Source organism: Tursiops truncatus, chromosome 4 (genome assembly GCF_011762595.2).
Source record: "Tursiops truncatus isolate mTurTru1 chromosome 4, mTurTru1.mat.Y, whole genome shotgun sequence".
NCBI classification, from domain to species: Eukaryota; Metazoa; Chordata; class Mammalia; order Artiodactyla; family Delphinidae; genus Tursiops; species Tursiops truncatus.
In genome coordinates this window covers 79,180,213-79,200,613 of record NC_047037.1, presented here as the reverse complement: position 1 = coordinate 79,200,613, position 20,401 = coordinate 79,180,213, and the positions used below count along the sequence as shown (strand labels likewise).

Here is a 20,401-nt window from a genome sequence, read left to right as displayed (position 1 = left end):
ATGTTCTCCAGGATAGATCAATTATTAGGCCACAAAACAAGTCTCAACAAAATTAAGAGGGATATAAATTATACCAAACATATTTTCCAACCATAATTGTATGAAACTAGAAATCAATTATAGGAAGAAAAATAGGAGAAACACAAATACATAGAGACTAAACAACATGTTACCAAAAAACTAATGGGTCAATGAAGAAATCAAAGAGGAAATCAGAAAATACCTTGAGACAAATGAAAATAAAAACACAATTTTCCAAAATTTATGGGATGTAGCAAAAGCAGGTCTACTGGGGTAAGTTTATAGCAATACAGGCCTTCTTCAAGAAACAAGAAAAATCTCAAATAAACAACCTAACCTACCACCTAAAGAAATGAGAGGAAAAAAAAAACAAAGTCAGAAAAAGGAAGGAAAAGATCAGAGTGGAAATAAATAAAAGAGACCAAAAGAAAAGAAAAGATCAGTGAAACCAAGAGCTAGTTTTTCAAAAAGATAAGCAAAATTAATAAGCTTTTTGCCAGGCTCATTGAGAAAAAAAGAAAGAGGACACAAATAAGCAAAATAAGAAATGAAAGAGAATAAATTACAACTGATATCACAGAAATATAAACAATCATAAGAGAATACTATGAACAGTTATATGCCAACAAATTGGTCGAACTAGAAGAGATGGATAAATTCCTAGAAACATACAATCTTCCAAGATTGAATCAGGAAGAAATAGATAACCTGAACAAACTGGTTACTAGTATTGAAAACGAATCAGTAATTAAAAAAAAAAAAAAAAACCTCCCAACAAAGAAAAGTCCAGGACTAGATAGCTTCACAGGGGAATTCTACCAAACATATACAGAAGAGTTCATACCTATCCATCTTATACTATTCCAAAAATTAAAGAGGAAGGAACACTCCTAAATTCATTCTATGAGGCCACCGTCACCCTGATACCAAAACTAGATAACAATACTACCCTAAAAATTACAGGTCAATATTTCTGAAGAACAAAGATGCAAAAACCCTCAACAAAATATCAGCAAACCAAATTCAACAGTATATAAAAAGAATCATACACCTTGATCAAATGGGATTTATTCCAGGGATGCAAGGATGGTTCAGTATCCACAAATCAGTCAATGTGATATACCACATTAACAAAAGGAAGGATAAAAATCACATGATCATTTACATAGATGCAGAAAAAGCATCTGACGAAATTCAACACCCATTCATGATAAAAAAACTCTCAACATAGTTGGTATAAAAGAACATATCTCAAAATAATAAAGGCCATTTATGACAAACCCACAGCTAACAACATACTCAATGGAGAAAACCTGAAAGTTTTTCCTCTAAAATCAGAAACAAGACAAGCATGTCCATTCTCGCTATTTCTATTTGACACAATATTGGAAGTCCTAACCACAGCAATCAGATAATAAAAATTTAAAAAGGGAAGAAGTAAAACTGTCACTATTTGCAGATGACACAATGCTATATATAGAAAGCCCTAAATTCTCCACCAAAAAACTATTAAAACTGATAAATGAATTTAATCAAGTTGCATGATATAATACCAATATACAGAGATCTGCTTCTTTTCTATACATCAATAATAAACTATCAGAAAGGGAATACAAGAAAGAATCCCATTTACAATCATATCAAAAAGAATAAAATACCTAGGAATAAATTTAACCAAGGAGATGAAAGGCCTATACTTAGAGAACTATAACACACTGATGAAGAAAACTGAAGATGATACAAAGATATGGAAAGATATCCTGTGTTCATGGATTGGAAGAACTAATATTGTTAAAATGTCCATACTACCCAAAGCAATCTACAGATTTAATGCAATCCCTATCAAAATACCCATGACATTTTTCACAGAACTAAAACAAATGATCCTAAGATTCATAAGGAACTGCCAAAGACCCCTAATATCCAAAGCAATCTTCAGGGGGAAAAAAAAAAAACAAAGCTGGAGGTATAATCCTCCCTGACTTCAGAATATACTACAAAGCTACAGTAATCAAAACAGTATGTTACAAAAAACAGACACATAGATCAATGAAACAGAATAGAGAGTCCAGAAATAAACTCACGCACACACGGGTCAGTTAATCTACAAGAAAGGAGGCAAAAATATACAATGGGAAAAGTCAGTCTCTTCAATGAGTGGTGTTGGGAAAACTGAACAGCTACCTGTAAAAAGATGAAATTAGAACATTTTCTCACACCACATACAAAAATAAATTCAAAGTGGATTAAAGACTTAAATGTAAGATTGAAAACTATAAAACTCCTAGAAAAAAACATAGGCAATACACTCTTTCACATAAGTGTTACCAATATTTTTGGACCTGTTTCTTTAGGCAAGGGAAGCAAAAGCAATAATAAACAAATGGAATCTAATTAAGCTTAAAGGCTTTTACAAAGTGAAGGAAACCACATACAAAATGAAAAAAATAACCTACTGAATGGGAGAAGATATTTGAAAATGACATGTCTGGTAATGGATTAATATCCAAGATACATAAACAGTTCATACACCTCAATATCTAAAAAGCAAAGAACCTGGTTAAAAATTGGGCAGAAGACCTGACTAGACATTTTTCCAAAGAAGACGTACAGATGGCCAACAGACATATGAAAATATGTTCAACATTGCTAGTCATCAGGGAAATGCAAATTGAAAGCATAACGAGCTATCACTTCACACTGTCAGAATTGCTACTGTAAAAAAGACAACAAATAATAAATGTTGGCAAGGATATAGAGAAAAGGGAACATACACTGTCAGTGGGAATGTAAATTTTTATACCCACTATGCATAACAGCATGGAGGTTTTTCAAAGAAACTGAAAATAGAACTTCCATATGATCCAGCAATTCCACTGCTGGGTATATATCCAAAGAAAATGAAAACATAAATTCAAAAAGATGTATGCAACCTAATGTTCATAGCAGCATTATTTACAATAGCCAAAATATGGAAGCAACCTAAATGTCCATCAACAGATGAAAGGATAAAGAAGATGTGGCGGGGGGAATACACACACACACACACACACACACACACACACAGGAATACTCATCCATAAAAAAGATTGAAATTGTGCCATTTGCAACAACATGGATGGGCCTGGAGGGTATTGTTCAGTGAGGTAAGTCAGACAGAGAAAGACAAAACCTGTATGCTTTCACTTATATATGGAATCTAAAAAATAAAACAAATGAATGAACATAACAAAACAGACTCAGAGATACAGAGAACAAACTAGGGGTTAACAGTGGGGAAAGTGGTTGGTGGAGGGTCAAGGAAGGGGAAGGGAATTAAGAGGTACAAACTACAAGGTATAAAAAAAAATAAGATATAATGATGTAATGTATAACACAGGAAATATAGCCAATATTTTACAATAACTTTAAATGGAGTATAATCTATAAAAATATTGAATCACTACGTTGTATATCTGAAACTAATATAACATTGTAAATCAATTATACTTCAAAAAAAGGTCAAACTTTTATGCTTGTAAGATTTTGCATGCATGGTTCTCTCTATTGATAATAACCACTTTTACCTGGTAAAACATCTACTCATCCCTTAAGATCCTTTTCTTCTCAGGAATTTCATTCCCTATAAAGTCCTTCCTAACCTCTTCAGGGAGAATTAATACTTCTATCATTTTAACTTTATAGCACTATAAACACTTTTATAGCATTAAATACATAGCACTGTAGTTATCTCTTTATATTGGACTCCCCCATTAGACAGTGAACTCTAGAATGGAGATATATCTCTTTATTTTTATATTCCTTTACCTTCCCCAACACTCTACCCTAAAGCAGTTGCACAGAATAAGTGTTGTGTCTGTGTATGTGTACACACACACACACACACACACACACACACACACACACACTAAAAGAATGGATGAATGTATTAACAAATGAATACAGTTATGATAATCGCTCATATTTAATTTTTTCAGAAGAGGGAGTAATGAACACTGCATAGGACTAGCTTCTTTATGTCTGAGGGCAAAACAAAGGGGAAATCTTATCTTTGGTCAGAATAACATCTCGATGAAGAAGAAATAAGCCCCTGTTTATTGGGCAAATTAAGTGGCTGAAGACTTTTCTGCTCCCCATGAGAGAAAAATGGACACACTCTCACTGGGAAGGGAAACAGAGTGGGAGTTCAAGAAGGAGAATCAAGATTCCTGAGGCTGCCCAGCCTGGCAGGAGAATGGGAGTGCTTTCTATCAGTGGACTTTGGGCAAACCTGGTATCCTCTCTGGGCCTCAGTCTCCTCCCTTGTAACACGATAGTCTTGGACTACAGTGATAGTTAAGATGTTCCATCTATGATCTCCATACCAGGTTCTGCACAGAGTTCTCAAGCAAGCAGGAGAGTTAATCATCCCTTTTCGCTGCACTAAATTATGAAAGGATAAGGACAACAGAAGATCTCTTAGGAACCATGAAGGAAAAATGCATAATTTATAAAGAACATTGAAATAAGCAGTAGAAGGTATGGGATAGGGTGTAAAAGAAAAAGCTGGGTAAATAAAAAACATAAAATATGGTATCAGAAATTAACTTAAGTATATCCATTATCAAAATTAATGTAAATGGACTCAATCAAAGGAAAAATGTTCTCAGATTGTAGACTGGAAACCAAACTAGATCCAGACATACTGTTTACAAGAGATACACCTAAAACATAAAGCATGGAAATCCAAAAGTAAATGAACCATAAAAGAGAAACATAACAGTAAGAATTAACCAAAGAAAGCCACTACAGGGGTTTTAATATCAGTTAAAATAACACAAAAATGCATATTAAGCATAGAGAATCAGTGAGATACAACAACCTATGAGCAACAGAGGCCCAGGATAGGTTAAAAAAAAGAAGGCACAATTGACAAATCCACAATCCTAATATGTGATTTTTAAACAAATCTCTCACATAAAATACTAGCTGAAACAAATAAAATACTGGTAAAGATATAAAGTATTTGAATAATATGATTAACAAATATAAATTTTAAGAAATATATATGTATACATACCCCCATTGTAGCACCTGTAAGTGGACAAAATAGCTCCTACTATTCTCTGCCTTGCTTACTCCATGCCAAACACACTGTCTTCTTTGTCCTAAAACAACTCTGTCTTATTCGTAGTGTTTCAGAGAACAGAAAAAGAGGAAGAACTGCCCAACTCATTTTATCATCTGATACTAAAGCTCAACCAAGGATAACACAAGACAGAAAAATATGGGCCATTCTCACTTACGATCACAGATGAGAAAGTTCTATTAAAATATTAGCATATTGGGCTCCCCTGGTGGTGCAGTGGTTGAAAGTTCGCCTACCGATGCAGGGGACACAGGTTTGTGCCCCGGTCCGGGAAGATCCCACATGCCGCGGAGCGGCTGGGCCCGTGAGCCATGGCCGCTGAGCCTGCACGTCCGGAGCCTGTGCTCCACAACAGGAGAGGCCACAACAGTGAGAGGCCCGCGTACCGCAAAAAAAAAAAAAAAAAAAAAAAAAAAATTGGCATACTGCGTATTAGCAATTTATTAAAAACTAATCACAAACAGACTTTATTCCAGAAATGCAAGGGTGTTTCAATGTTTGAAAAATCTATTAATTTAATTCACTTGTTGACATTTGGGGCTGGATAATTCTTTATTGTGGGGGCTGACCTGTGCATATACGATGTTCAGCAGCATCCCTGGCCTCTACCTACTAGCTGCCAGTAGCACCTTCCTCCCAGCTGTGACAACCGAAAATGTCTCCAGACACTGCCAAATTAAACTGTCCCCGGTTGAGAACCCACTGATGCAGAGGCTGATGAACTGTCTCATGCATTATGTTTCCACTTAATGGGACCTGGGCCAACTATACAGGCCTAATGAAACACTGCCCAGACTGCTATATTTTGCTTCAGATAATATCCATCAAACATAGTTTTCACTTATTTTAGAATTCAAAGTTTTATATACCAAAAGAACAATGATAAATCCACTGTATTATTCCTCTGTATAAAATCAAAGTATACCTCCACAGGATGCTGGTTCTAAATTTACTCAATATCTAGTATCCACATGTAAACTATATGAGGACAACTTTTTGGTAAGTTTTATTGCAACATAATTTTATTTTATTTTATTTTATTTATTTATTTTATTGCAGAGTGTCTAGTTTATTATGAAAGGGTTCTCCCAGTATGTACATAGGAACCCAAACTTCAGTTTATCCTGCCCACCCCCACCCCCCGCAAAGGCATATCAGCAACAACAGGGTTCCTTCATGGTACCTAGAAGAACTGCAGAACTGCTGGGGTGAAAACATCATCGATGCCCCCTGTGTTGTGTACTTTACACACTCTGAGGCAGTGTGATAAAGCTCTCAACATAGCAGCCTATCCAGGCAAGGTCATCCACCAAATGCATTCTCCCAGGGCTAAGAGACAATCTCACTACACACGAAGATACTAAGACCCAAACTCCAAAAGCCAGAGCTAGGGTCCAGGGCACTGGTTCTTCTACAGCACCAGTAGGACACATCAGAGTGACTGGGAAGCTTTCAACACTACACCTATAGGGCCCCACTCGGAGTCAGAGGGTTTGGGGACACCTGTGACTGGATGCAGAGGAGTGAATGCTCAGAGGGCAGGGATGCAGGAGGTCGTCATTCCTTGCCCTCCTTTTTTCATAGTTGTATATAACCAGATACATACAAAAACATACAGTTCACTTTTATTTATAATCAAATGGGCACTATACTTTCAAGTGCCTAATCCCACTTTAAAACTTCATGCTGGATGCTGGTGGCAGACCAAGATATTACTTTTGTATGCATTAAATCCCACACTGGGCTTCAGGAGATAGATGATAAGAGAAAATAACTCACTGTCATCCCCCTTTGCCATGAGACCGGTAGCTCTGGTCTGCCAGGTATTGATAAAATAAGAGAAGGCAGCAAATCGGTGGACAGAAATCTTATGGGAGAGACGCCTGGCTGAAATACCAGACTCCACCCCAGAGGGAAACTGGCGTCTCTTAATCTAGAGCTATACTCGGACCAGCATGGACAGCACCTAACCAACCATGTTACAATGGAAAGCAACAACTGACACCTGTCCTTAGAAGCAGTACCAGGTGGGAGTCAAAGTTTTCTTTGCACAACAGAAGTGACCGTGTATACAGTGTATACAGCTTGTCCTCCACCAAGGCTAAGTTGAGGGGACTTGAGTATCAAGGACAAAGGATTTAAGCCAATGATTATGGTGCCGCTGGGACTGGAATAAGAGGTGTTACTAGGCGTTCCCTACAACAAAAAGGGGTCTAGAGCTTGGTAAGGCTACAACAAAGGTCTCCTTTTTCTTGACATCTCAGCCAGCTCTTCCCTGATGTGCTGCGCAGAAACCTCATCTCTTTTCAGCTTTGCTCGCTTCAGTGCTTCCTAGTAGATCTCTTCCGCTTGTGCATATCATGCTCTGTGCATCAGGGCTGCAGCCAGATTACTGAGCAGCACTTGGAGCTCAGGGTGCTCCACCTGTCTCGCCAGGTCTGACGCCCTCTGTGCGTGAACACAGGCCTCATCAGAGCGGCCCTGTGCATCCAGGGTGGTAGCCAGGTCACTCAGCAGCACGATGGTCTGTGGGTGTCTTTCTCCTAGTATTTCTTCAGAGATCTGTAAAGCTTCTTCATACATCCTTTGTGCCTGTGATGGCTGCTTGGAGAACAGAAGGTAGCGGGCATAGGTGTCTAGGCACATGCCCAAGAGGAGATGGGCGTTGGCTTTCTCTTACACTGACAAAGTGTCTTCTGATAATTCGTTTTCTCTTTCAATTTTTTCCTCTAGAGCTGAAATGCAGAATTATAGCCAGCAAGAACCAATTCCTGTCTATTCTGAGCAGTATAAATAGTGGCCAGCTTTAGAGAGATTTCTATTATTGCATTGTCTTCCTGTTGCAGGGCCCCTCCAAGCAAGTAACTCATTGTTGCTCTAAAAAGTTTTTCCGCATTTTCAAGCTGACCCCGTAAAAATGATAAGCTGGCCATCAAATCATAAATGTAAGTGATGGCCGTCTTGTTATCACTCTTATAGGCAAGATGAAGAGCATCATGCAAAATTAGCTTCGCCTCTTCTGGCTCATCTTTCATGATGCACAACTGCCAGCCGCAGCAGTTGTGAAACTGAAATTTTTTGTTCTAGTTCTGTGAAAAATGCCATTGGTAGTTTGATAGGGATTGCACTGAATCTGTAGATTGCTTTGGGTAGTACAGTCATTTTCACAATGACTTGGATTCTTCCAATACAAGAATGTGGTGTATCTCTCCATCTGTTTGTATAATCTTTAATTTCTTTCATCAGTGTCATAGATTTCTGCACACAAGTCTTTTGTCTCCTTAGGTAGGTTTATTCCTAGGTATTTTATTCTTTTTGTTGCAATGCTAAATGGGAGTGTTTCCTTAATTGCTCTTTCAGATTTTTCATCATTAGTGTATAGGAATGCAAGAGATTTCTGCATTAATTTTGTATCCTGCTACTTTACCAAATTCGTTGATTAGCTCTAGTAGTTTTCTGGTGGCATCTTTAGGATTCTCTATGTATAGTATCATGTCATCTGCAAACAGTGACAGCTTTACTTCTTCTTTCCCAATTTGGATTCCTTTTATTTCTTTTTCTTCTCTGATTGCTGTGGCTAAAACTTCCAAAACTATGTTGAATAATAGTGGTGAGAGTGGACAACCTTGTCTTTTTCCTGATCTTAGAGGAAATGCTTTCAGTTTTTCACCATTCAGAATGATGTTGGCTGTGGGTTTGTCATATATGGCCTTTATTATGTTGAGGCAAGTTCCCTCTATGCCTACTTTCTGGAGAGTTTTTATCATAAATGGGTGCTGAATTTTGTCGAAAGCATTTTCTGCATCTATTGAGATGATCATACGGTTCATATCCTTCTATTTGTTAATATGGTGTATCACATTGATTGATTTGCATATATTGAAGAATCCTTGCATTCCTGGGATAAACCCCACTTGATCATAGTGTATGATCCTTTTAATGTGTTGTTGGATTCTGTTTGCTAGTATTTTGTTGAGGATTTTTACATCTATGTTCATCAGTGATATTGGCCTGTAGTTTTCTTCCTTTGTGACATCTTTGTCTGGTTTTGGTATCAGGGTGATGCTGGCCTCAAAGAATGAGTTTGGGAGTGTTCCTCCTTCTGCTATATTCTGGAAGAGTTTGAGAGGATGGGTGTTAGCTCTTCTCTAAATGTTAGATAGAATTCGCCTGTGAAGCCATGTGGTCCTGGACTTTTGTTTGTTGGAAGATTTTTAACCAAGTCTCAATTTCAGTGCTTGTGATTGGTCTGTTTATATTTTCTATTTCTTCCTAGTTCAGTCTCAGATGGATGTGCTTTTATAAGAATTTGTCCATTTCCTCCAGGTTGTCCATTTTATTGGCATATAGTTGCTTGTAGTAATCTCTCATGATCCTTGTATTTCTGCAGTGTCGGTTGTTACTTCCCCTTTTTCATTTCTAACTCTATTGATTTGAGTCTTCTCCAGTTTTTTCTTGATGAGTCTGGCTTATGGTTATCAATTTTGTTTATCTTCTCAAAGAACAAGCTTTTAATTTTATTGATCGTTGCTATCGTTTCCTTCATTTCTTTTTCATTTATTTCTGATCTGATCTTCATGATTTCTCTCCTTCTGCTAACTTTGGGTTTTTTTGTCATTCTTTCTCTGATTGCTTTAGGTGCAAGGTTAGGTTGTTTATTTGAGATGTTTCTTGTTTCTTAAGGTAGGATTGTATTGCTATAAAGTTCCCTCTTAAAACTGCTTTTGCTGCATCCCATAGGTTTTGGGTCATCGTGTTTTCCTTGTCATTTGTTTCTAGGTATTTTTTGATTTCCTCTTTGATTTCTTCAGTGATCTCTTGGTTATTAAGTAGTGTATTGTTTAGCCTCCATATGTTTGTATTTTTTACAGATTTTTTTCCTGTAACTGATATCTAGTCTCATAGCGTTGTGGTCAGAAAAGATACTTGATACGATTTCAATTTTCTTAAATTTACTAAGGGTTGATTTGTGACCCAAGATATGATCTATCCTGGAGAATGTTCCATCAGCATTTGAGAAGAAAGTGTATTCTGTTGTTTTTGGATGGGATGTCCTATAAATATCAACTAAGTCCATCTTGTTTAATGTATCATTTAAAGCTTGTGTTTCCTTATTTATTTTCATTTTGGATGATCTGTCCATTGGTGAAAGTGGGGTGTTAAAGTCCCCTACCATGATTGTGTTACTGTCGATTTCCCCTTTTATGGCTGTTAGCATTTGCCTTATGTATTGAGGTGCTCCTATGTTGGGTGCATAAATATTTATAATTGTTATATCTTCTTCTTGGATTGATCCCTTGAACATTATGTAGTGTCCTTCTTTGTCTCTTGTAATTGTCTTTGCTTTAAAGTCTATTTTGTCTGATATGAGAATTGCTATTCCAGCTTTCTTTTGATTTCCATTTGCATGGAATATCTTTTTCCATCCCCTCACTTTCAGTCTGTATGTGTCCATAGGTCTTAAGTGGGTCTGTCGTAGACAGCATATATATGGGTCTTGTTTTTGTATCCATTCAGCCAGTCTATGTCTTTTGGTTGGAGCATTTAATCCATTTACATTTAAGGTAGTTATTGATATGTATGTTCCTATTACCATTTTCTTAATTGCTTTGGGTTTGTTTTTGTAGGTCTTTTTCTTCTCTTGTGTTTCGTGCCTAGAGAAGTTCCTTTAGCATTTGTTGTAAAGCTGGTTTGGTGGTGCTGAATTCTCTTAGCTTTTGCTTGTCTGTAAAGGTTTTAATTTCTCTGTCGAATCTGAATGAGATCGTTGCTGAGTAGAGTAATCTTGGTTGTAGGTTTTTCCCTTTCAACACTTTAAATACATCCTGTCACTCCCTTCTGGCTTGCAGAGTTTCTGCTGAAAGATCAGCTGTTAACCTTATGGGGATTCCCTTGTGTGTTATTTGCTGTTTTTCCCTTGTTGCTTTTAATGTTTTCTCTTTGTGTTTAATTTTTGATAGTTTGATTAATATGTGTCTTGGCGTGTTTCTCCTTGGATTTATCTGGTATGGGACTCTCTGTGCTTCCTGGACTTGATTGACTATTTCCTTTCCCATATTAGGGAAGTGTTAAACTATAATCTTCAAATATTTTCTCAGTCCCTTTCTTTTTCTCTTCTTCTTCTGGGACCCCTATAATTCGAATGTTGATGCGTTTAATGTTGTCCCAGAGGTCTCTGAGACTGTCCTCAATTCTTTTCATTCTTTTTTCTTTATTCTGCTCTGCAGTAGTTATTTCCATTATTTTATCTTCCAGGTCACTTATCCATTCTTCTGCCTCAGTTATTCTGCTATTTATTCCTTCTAGAGAATTTTTAATATTATTTATTGTGTTGTTCATCATTGTTTGTTTGCTCTTTAGTTCTTCTAGGTCCTTGTTAAACGTTTCCTGTATTTTCTCTATTCTATTTTCAAGAGTTTGAATCATCTTTACTATCATTACTCTGAATTCTTTTTCAGGTGACTGCCTATTTCCTCTTCCTTTGTTTGGTCAGGTGGGTTTATACCTTGCTCCTTCATCTGCTGTGTGTTTCTCTGTCTTCTCATTTTGCTTAACTTGCTGTGTTTGGGGTCTCCTTTTCGCAGGCTGCAGGTTCGTAGTTCCCATTGTTTTTGGTGTCTGCCCCCAGTGGCTAAAGTTGGTTCAGGGGGTTGTGTAGGCTTCCTGGTGGAGGGAACTAGTGCCTGTGTTCTGGTGGATGAGGCTGGATCTTGTCTTTCTCATGGGCAGGACCGTGTCCGGTGGTGTGTTTTGGGGTGTCTGTGACCTTATTATGATTTTAGGCAGCCTCTCTGCTAATGGGTGGGGCTGTGTTCTGGTCTTGTTAGTTGTCTGGCAAGGGGTGTCCAGCACTGGAGCTTGCTGGTTGTTGAGAGGAGCTGGGTCTTAGCGTTGAGATGGAGATCCCTGGGAGAGCTTTCGCTGTGTGATATTACGTGGAGAAGGGAGGTCTCTGGTGGACCAATGTCCTGAACTCGGCTTTCCCACCTCAGAGGCACAGGCGTGACATCCGGCCAGAGCACCAGGACTCTGTCAGTCACACGGCTTTTGGGAAGTCTGAGGTCTTTTGCCAGCGTTCAGTAGGTGTTCTGTAGGAGTTGTTCCACATGTAGTTATATTTCTGATGTATTTGTGTGGAGGAAGGTGATCTCCACCTCTTACTCCTCCGCCATCTTGAAGGTCTCTCCAACAAAACTGATAGTGTGACTTGTTCAGGTATGTTGTTCATTCTGTGGCTTCCATTGTGCAGGTCCAGAGTCAGTCATTTGTTAGCAACACATACATATCTTCAAAGGCAATGCTGCTCCAGAGACCAGTGCAAAGCAGTCACTGGTCGTCCAGACCTCGTGTCAGGGAGGCTGGTCTGCTTGTCCTGGAGCTTCGGCCTGAGAGGCAGGCATCCGATGTAGCACTTAGCTAGATTTGCTGCCTGGTGGGCACCGTCTCTGACTTTCTCTCCCTGCCTGGCTCTCACTGGGGCGCCATCTTTTTTTTAAATCATAGAATCTTAATGCTGATACAGAGGAACTTGGAGATGATATTGTTAAATCGCCTTATTTTACAACAAGGCAACAAAGAGGTGAACTGTCACAGAAATAGTTACTGGAAAATCTAGAACTTGAATATAGTTTTCAGGATTTCAAGACAAGAGCTAATTTAAACATGCCACTTACAATGGTAATATTAACAGATTAGTCCACCAAAAAAAAAACACAAAAAACTATTTAGCCCACAGTATGGCTAAAACATCTAGCAATGAAAAATCAGTAGGCAACAACAGCATTGCAGTAATCACTATTAGAGTAACCCAAAAGTTATTATGTTGAAAAGAAGTTTTTAAAAATAATACTGGGCTAAGTTAACTAAAAAGTGATGGGAAGGTCTATTAATAATTTCTGTGGGGATTCTTAAAGGAAACTTAAAAGTTCTTAAGAGGCTGGTGATCCTGGTTCTTTAATGTCTAACTTCACCATACAACTTAGGACTTTCCTTTCCATGACAGGTCTATACCAAAAATATGATTCAAACTTATCAGGCATAACTAAGTTTGTTGGGGACCTCTCCATTAACTGCCAATTCCTTAAGTTAAGATTTGTAAATCTGCCCTGAGAATGCTAGAAGAGACATGCTCTGTATTAGAGATCATGCAACACACAAGACTGCTAAATTTTATTCTCTTGAAATAGAAATTACATATATAATTCTGTAATTTCCCTCATTTCATAAATTTTCCTCAATTTTTCAAGGGTGTTTCCTTTAATATCAATTTAAGCAGCTGGATTTACATGCAGAAAACCATTGGTGATACTCATGCCTCCTCCATCTTTACTTGTCTGGTGTGATCAACTCCTAGATCTCCCATGATCTGAGGCCTTTTCCTGTTCTCTTTCCCATCTTCCTCCTCTAATTAGACTTGAGGCTGAAAACAGGATGATTAACCCTCTCATGACCATGCTGATGTTTCTCATACTAAATTAGGCAGTTTTTTCTGAAGTAGGAAGTAGATTCTCAGTTATAAACTTCAAGGATTTTCTTACAGTTAACAATTCAAGGAAACTACCGATTAGCTATTTTAAGTCTTCACTACAAAGAGACAGACTTTCCATATATAGTTACCACTGGATAAGATATATTTCATAAAGGCAGCATTGCGAAGATGAAAGGAGATACTTTAATTCTCTTTAAAGTCAAAAACACAAAACGATCCAGATAGCTTTTTCAGCAGTTACAAATAGAGTGTGTTATTTTTCAAACTCTATTAAATTACTTTGTGAGCCTGCGAGTCAGAATTTTCCATGATAATGAATTAAATGGGCGAAGCAACACCGTACATACCCTGAGTGGCTGTTGGGGGTAGTTGGAGGCTACTGTCTAGCTTCTCCCAAAGGTAAGTTGGTCGAGGAGTGCCTTCCTCTGAGCTACAGAGCAGGATGACATCGCTGCCAATATCCTGGGGTCCTTGTATTTGGCAGTGTGGGGCAGAAGGAGGAACTATAATAGGAAGGGTAAGCAATAAAGAATACATTTACCATGAGTCAAGTGATGACAGAGGAGACATCAACGTTCAGTACTAGAACCTCAGGTAACACTGTTTTGGGGACACATATCAGAAGACTACCTCATGAGCAAAGCCAGTGAATGGTATGTACGATGCACAAGTTTGGCCATAGGTGCAGGGCCTACAACTTCAGGTGGCAGGGAGCAAATATGTATAAGGGGCAACACCCTCTGATTATATTTTTAAGATACCTTATGGCTTTAGTTTCACTCTTCTTCCTCCAAAGAAGTATTCGAAGAATTCTTAAGATCCTTCATGTCAACATATTGCTTTTAAAAGCATTACTGAATACACACATGTTCAGAGCAGCATTATTCACAATAGCTGAAAGGTGGAAACAACCCAAGTGTCCATAGAGGGATGGAAGGATAAACAAAATATAGTATATACATACAATGGAATATTATTTAACCTTGATAAGGAAACTCTGACACATGCTACAACATGGATGAACCTTGAGAACATGCTAAGCGAAATAATTCAGTTATAAGAAGACAAATAATGTATGATTCCACTTATATGCAGCACCTAGGGTACTCAAATTCATAGAAAAAGAAAATAGAACAGTGGTTTCCAGCTGCTGAGCTGAGGGAGAAATGTCATTTAGTGAGCAGAATTTTATTTTTGTAAGTTGAAGAAAGTTCCGGAGATTGGTTGCACAACAATGTGAATATACTAAATTGTTCACTTAAAAATTGGCTAAGATGGTAAATTTTGTTATATTTTACCACAATTAAAAATTTTTAATTGATGAAAGAGCCCCCTTGTAAAGAAGATATCTCAAGGAACAGCATCCATTTACCCTGCCGGCTACTCTCGGCTAAGACCACCTTACCATAGTTCTTTGTTACTTTACAAACAAAACCAGACACACCAACAGTATACCAACTTCCGTTTTATGGTGGGAGGAGTCAGAGCAAGGTTCAAGTATATCTAGTACTTGATAGTAATGCAATGACATTTTATAATCATTAATACAGATAAGGATACAAAGGATGTGAAACAAAAAAATTACAAAAAACAAAAGAATACTAAAGGAAGAAGGTGATAGTTTATAGTGAAAAAGCAAGCAAATAAAAATATAAACTAAGCCCATGGCTTGGATTCTCATATTTGATAATGCATACAGTAGAGTTTAAATACAAGTGATGATGCACTTGTAATGCTAATGACTTTTTAATAAATGTGTTCAACCTTGCAAAAATGAATGAATGAGTGGAAAATGAATGCACTACACACAGGAACCAGCAAAGAAAATGGGTGGGGGAAGAGAGAACAATGAAAGGGTTAGGTAGAAAGACTGAAAAATCTCAGGGAATCTTAACTGCTGTGATGGGATAAACCAATCTCAATTTACTGCTTTAAACATTGACATCATGGGGCTATGAGGGGAAAGCCAAAATAATTATTTGAAGGTAGTACTAACTATAAGATAAATTACAGGGTTTTTTTCTTCCTTTAAAAAATGAAAAAATAAATGTGGATCATGTGGGAAGCTCACCACCTGAACTACAGGTGTAAGCGTCAAAATAATGTTAAATTCCAACAGTACTCTTTATTCAGTACTCAGAGTGCTTTAAAGTCTATATAATTTTAATATACTTGAATGAATAATAGTTCTAGGACAGAAATCTCCCACTTGTCCTTGGTTTTCTTATTCTGTTTGAAGACTGGGAGAACAAGGCGCCAGGGCTATAGCATTTTCTTGCCCAAAGAAGGAAAACGGCAAGAACCCCCAACACTGGTATCTTCAAGTGACTCAACAGTGGAAGGGAAAAGGGGGAGAATGTACCAAGGAATCCTGGAGTCGATTCTGAGACTTCAGTAGGATGGAGGACAGTCCAGAGCATCAGGCTTCTCTAAGCACTTCTCATCCTCCCCAGATGAGCTGAATTTAGCCACTTCTACCACAAGTACCCATTTAGGAGGCAGCGCTTTATTTCAGAAGCAGCACAAGTGAGAAATAAAATGTGCTCAGAATGAATTTAATTTAGCATGAGATAGTCTATCTGTATGGTGTAATAGAAAGAATACTGGTTTGAGTACAGAGACCTAAATTTTAAGCTAAACTTTATTGTTGTTCATGGTCTATAAAACCTTGGGAAAGACTCTAAATCTATTTGATCTCGGTATTAAGACCCAATTGATCATATAATTTCTCGTTCAAACAAGGATACTTTTGAGAGTAAAAGGAAGTATTATTAAAATTCTTCCAGGACAAGAGGCAAAAGCTTAGAACTGTCAGGGGCCTACTCAGCATTACATAGATATGAAGTAGTAGTAAATTTATTCTCACGTGTGCTAAAACCCCTGCTCCCTGCTTATAATCAATTGTTCTTGATTTAATTTGCTCTCAACAATAAGTCCTATCCTAGAAAAGCTTAGGAAAAGTGAGAGGCCACTTTTGATGGTATTTTATACCACCTTTCTCCACGTTGAGGAAAAGTCATTTAACGAGTAAGCTTTCGAGAGCCACCTGAAATGGAGTTATGGGTGGGGAGACTATGTGGAAGAAGCATGGAGAAGCAGAGTCCAGATGGAGCTGAAAGGAGAGAGGACAGGAAAAGGACACAAGCAGAAAGAGAGTACAGAAAAACTGGCAGAAGTAAATATGCTTGAGAGTAAATTTGTAAGTAAAGCCAAGGTAGCTGCAACATTTTCCTGTCACTCACCTAAAACTGTGAGACCGGTGACCCCAATATTCCTGCCCCCTCTATCTGGAAGGTTGTTAACCAAACACTGGTAGGTGCCTGTATCTGATAGCTGGGTGTTGTTAATGAAGATAGAGACATTGGTGGCTGGCATGGTGCCTATAAATCCTACCCTACCATGGAACCGGGGGGCACCATCAAACATCTGTCCACTTTGATACAGAATGACCTGCAAAGGAAAGCGAAAGAAATAAATTGGCCACTGCATCTCCTTCTACACACATAACAATAACTATCTAGTAAACAGCAGACTATACCAAACATTGGAAAATTATATTTCTAATATTAGAGTTGTCACCAACTTTTTTTTTTTTTTTTTTTGCAGTTCGCAGGCCTCTCACTGTTGTGACCTCTCCCATTGCGGAGCACAGGCTCCGGACGCGCAGGCTCAGCAGCCATGGCTTACGGGCCTAGCCGCTCCGCGGCATGTGGGATCTTCCTGGACTGGGGCATGAACCCGTGTCCCCTGCATCGGCAGGCAGACTCTCAACCACTGCACCACCAGGGAAGCCCCACCAACTTTTTTTTTTTAATTATTTGTTGGGCTTTCTTTTTCATTTTATTTTATTTTATTTTATTTTATTTTATTAACATCTCTATTGGGTATAATTGCTTTACAATGTTCTGTTAGTTTCTGCTGCATGACAAAGTGGATCAGCTATATGTATACATATATCCCCATATCCCCTCCCTCCCACCCTCCGTATCCCACCCCTCTAGGTCACCAACTTTGTACTACAGCACCTATCTGTAGATATCAGGGATTCTAAATTCTTACATACCAAACTGGAATAACATCGTATCCTTACCTAACTCAACAGAATATAGAAAGTGCATTTTATGATACCTTACTATTAGTTCATAGATACTTTTACCAGTGCAAAAATTAATTCCAGAAAAAATGTTAAAAAAAAATTAACACTGCCATTCTCATGCTTACTAGGTCACAAAATGATAGCTCACAGTTATAGACTGAATATAAGTGAACGCCATGAAAGGGAAGAAGAGTTATGAGTCCATGATTGCTTACCTATGTCAATTTCCTTACCAAAGTTAACTCTTCATGGGAGAGGACTCAGAGTGGTACTGCAAAAAGCCCTTTGGGCTGAGAGTGAGGTACCTGGTTTTATCTTATGTCTACCTTAAATGTCTGGCAGATTGTGGTCAAGTCTTTTCTTGCCTCTATCAAGTCTTTTCTTGCCTCTATCACTGACTCCTAAAATGATGAATCTGAACAAAATGATCTCAAAGGCTCAGTCTACTTATTAAAGTTCCATGGATTAAGGAAATAGAAGAGGTTACTATTAAATGTATCAATTTAAATTTCCTATCAGAAAACTTAGCTTATCAAATATTTTTAGGTAGTGAAAAGCTTACTGATGCCGAAAAGCTTCATAACAGAAATAAGTTAATTTTGGGAATGAAGGTATAGTCATGTTCACAATTCACTAATTTTCCGAGGATTATTTTCTGCAGTGGGTATCGCATATTATGGGATCTTTTACCTATAACTGATACACCTTATTAGACAGTAGCTTCTATTTTCATGTACCCTAATTTATTTGAGAATCTTGGAAGAGATCTAGTGTGCCTGGCTTTGTTTATTTTAAAATACTTGTGCAATTAACCAAAAAAATCAAGTACTACTACCTAATGTTACTTCCTTAATATTATCACTATATTTATTTATTTTTAATTAATTAATTTTTATTTTTGGCTGCATTGGGTCTTCGTTGCTGTGCGTGGGCTTTCTCTAGTTGTGGCGAACGGGGGCTATTCTTCATTGTGGTGCACGGGCTTCTCATTGCGGTGGCTTCTCTTGTTGCGGAGCATGGGCTCTAGGCGCGCAGGCTTCAGTAGTTGTGGCTCGTGGGCTCTAGAGTGCAGGCTCAGTAGTTGTGGTGCACGGGCTTCTCAATGTGGTGGCTTCTCTTGTTGCAGAGCGTGGGCTCTAGGCGCATGGGCTTCAGTAGTTGTGGCACGTAGGCTCAGTAGTTGTGGCGCAGGGGCTTAGCTGCTCCGCAGCAGGTGGGATCTTCCCAGGCCAGTGCTTGAACCCTGGCAGGTGGATTCTTAACCACTGTGCCACGAGGGAAGCCCTATCACTATCTTTAAAAAGTACTCTCTCATCCACCTATGTTAGTACTAGTCTCTCCCTGTCAAAATATACTTTGCTTTTTCTGTCTTAGTATTTCCTGTCAGCAATGTGTTTCGATGAAATTCCAGGTTCCTACATAAAATCCTCGGAAGGATCCCCTTGACATCTCTTAATTAAAAAAAAAAAATCTTTTACAAAGAGGATAGCTTCTTCTGATAGTTGAGTAATAATGCAGGAGTAGGACTTAAAACAGCTTAGGTTCAGTGGAAGTATCACCTTATTCTAGAAATCAAATATGTACTCAAGATGCTTTCCTACCCACCTCTTGTGAAAAGATTAAAATTTCAGAGGTAGCACAGGATGGGACAGAAGTACCTGCTCAGGCTGGTTCGCATTGGAGAGAGGAATGACCATCCAAATGACATTGAGGTTAATGAGGGCGGCGCTGGTAGTGAAAGTACAGGGCAGGACTGCTGTCTGACCCCGGGCCACTTGGACACTCCCAGGGCTCTCGGAGACTTCCAGGGAAGCTGCAACACCTACAGAAGGAGGAACAAAGAGTTTATGTGGTAGACCAAATCTCTTCATAAAAGGTCTGTGTGTTTTATATTATCAGTTATGTAAACAGACTGATATGACAGCCTTACTAAACATCTACTGACCACTCACTGAGTCAAAATAATAAAAATTTTTCAACCTTTTACCTCTTAGAAACTATAAAGGAAAAATATTAGAAGACACATTCTATTTTGTAAGACGGTATCTGATATTTGCCAGATTCAAATACAGATTGGGAGAATTCAACTGACAGGGTCTAAGCAAAGCTTCAACGGTGATGAGGGATAAGAAATAAACTGAAAGTATTTTAAAGAATCATTACACAATAGCACACTGTAAAATTAAATGCTTATATATAAATCCAACAAAATATGCTCAGGATGTATATCCTGAAAACTATAAAATGCTGATGAAAGAAATCAAATAAGACTAAATAAATGGATATGCAATGTTCATGGGTTGGAAGAATCAACACTGTTAAGATGCCAATCCTCTCCAAATAGATCTACGATGGAGAGCAATGCCAATCAAAATCGTAGCGTGCTTTTTGCAGATATTGACAAGCTAATTCTAAAACACATGACAAGGCAAAGAACTAGAATAGCCAAAAGAATATTGAAAAACAAGAACAAATTTGGAGACGTTACACTATCTGATTCCAAAATCTGCTATAAATTAGCTACAGCAATCAAGACAGTGTAATACTAGCATAAGGACAGAGCATCAGACAAATGGCACAGGATTGATCGTTCTGAAATAAACCTTATTTATTTATGATCAAATGCTTTTCAACAAAGGTACAAGACAATGAAATGAGGGAAAAAATA

The 20,401-nt window shown here is 38.0% G+C and overlaps 1 protein-coding gene and 1 pseudogene across 4 annotated transcripts in view; both read right to left on the bottom strand.

Annotated features, from left to right (window-relative positions):
• The window catches only part of IGSF11 (immunoglobulin superfamily member 11), a 138,112-nt gene that overhangs the window by 14,277 nt on the left and 103,434 nt on the right, over nt 1-20,401 (bottom strand). For all 4 annotated transcript variants that reach the window (XM_073804212.1, XM_073804210.1, XM_073804211.1 and 1 more), the window contains 3 exons: nt 19,392-19,555; nt 16,880-17,087; nt 13,985-14,140 (listed from right to left, as the gene is read on the bottom strand). In XM_073804212.1, the coding sequence (XP_073660313.1) occupies nt 13,985-14,140; nt 16,880-17,087; nt 19,392-19,430 (403 nt within the window). In that variant the 5' untranslated portion in view covers nt 19,431-19,555. The remainder of the gene's footprint in view (nt 1-13,984; nt 14,141-16,879; nt 17,088-19,391; nt 19,556-20,401) is intronic.
• Nucleotides 7,379-8,184, bottom strand: LOC101340138 (tetratricopeptide repeat protein 19, mitochondrial pseudogene; annotated as a pseudogene).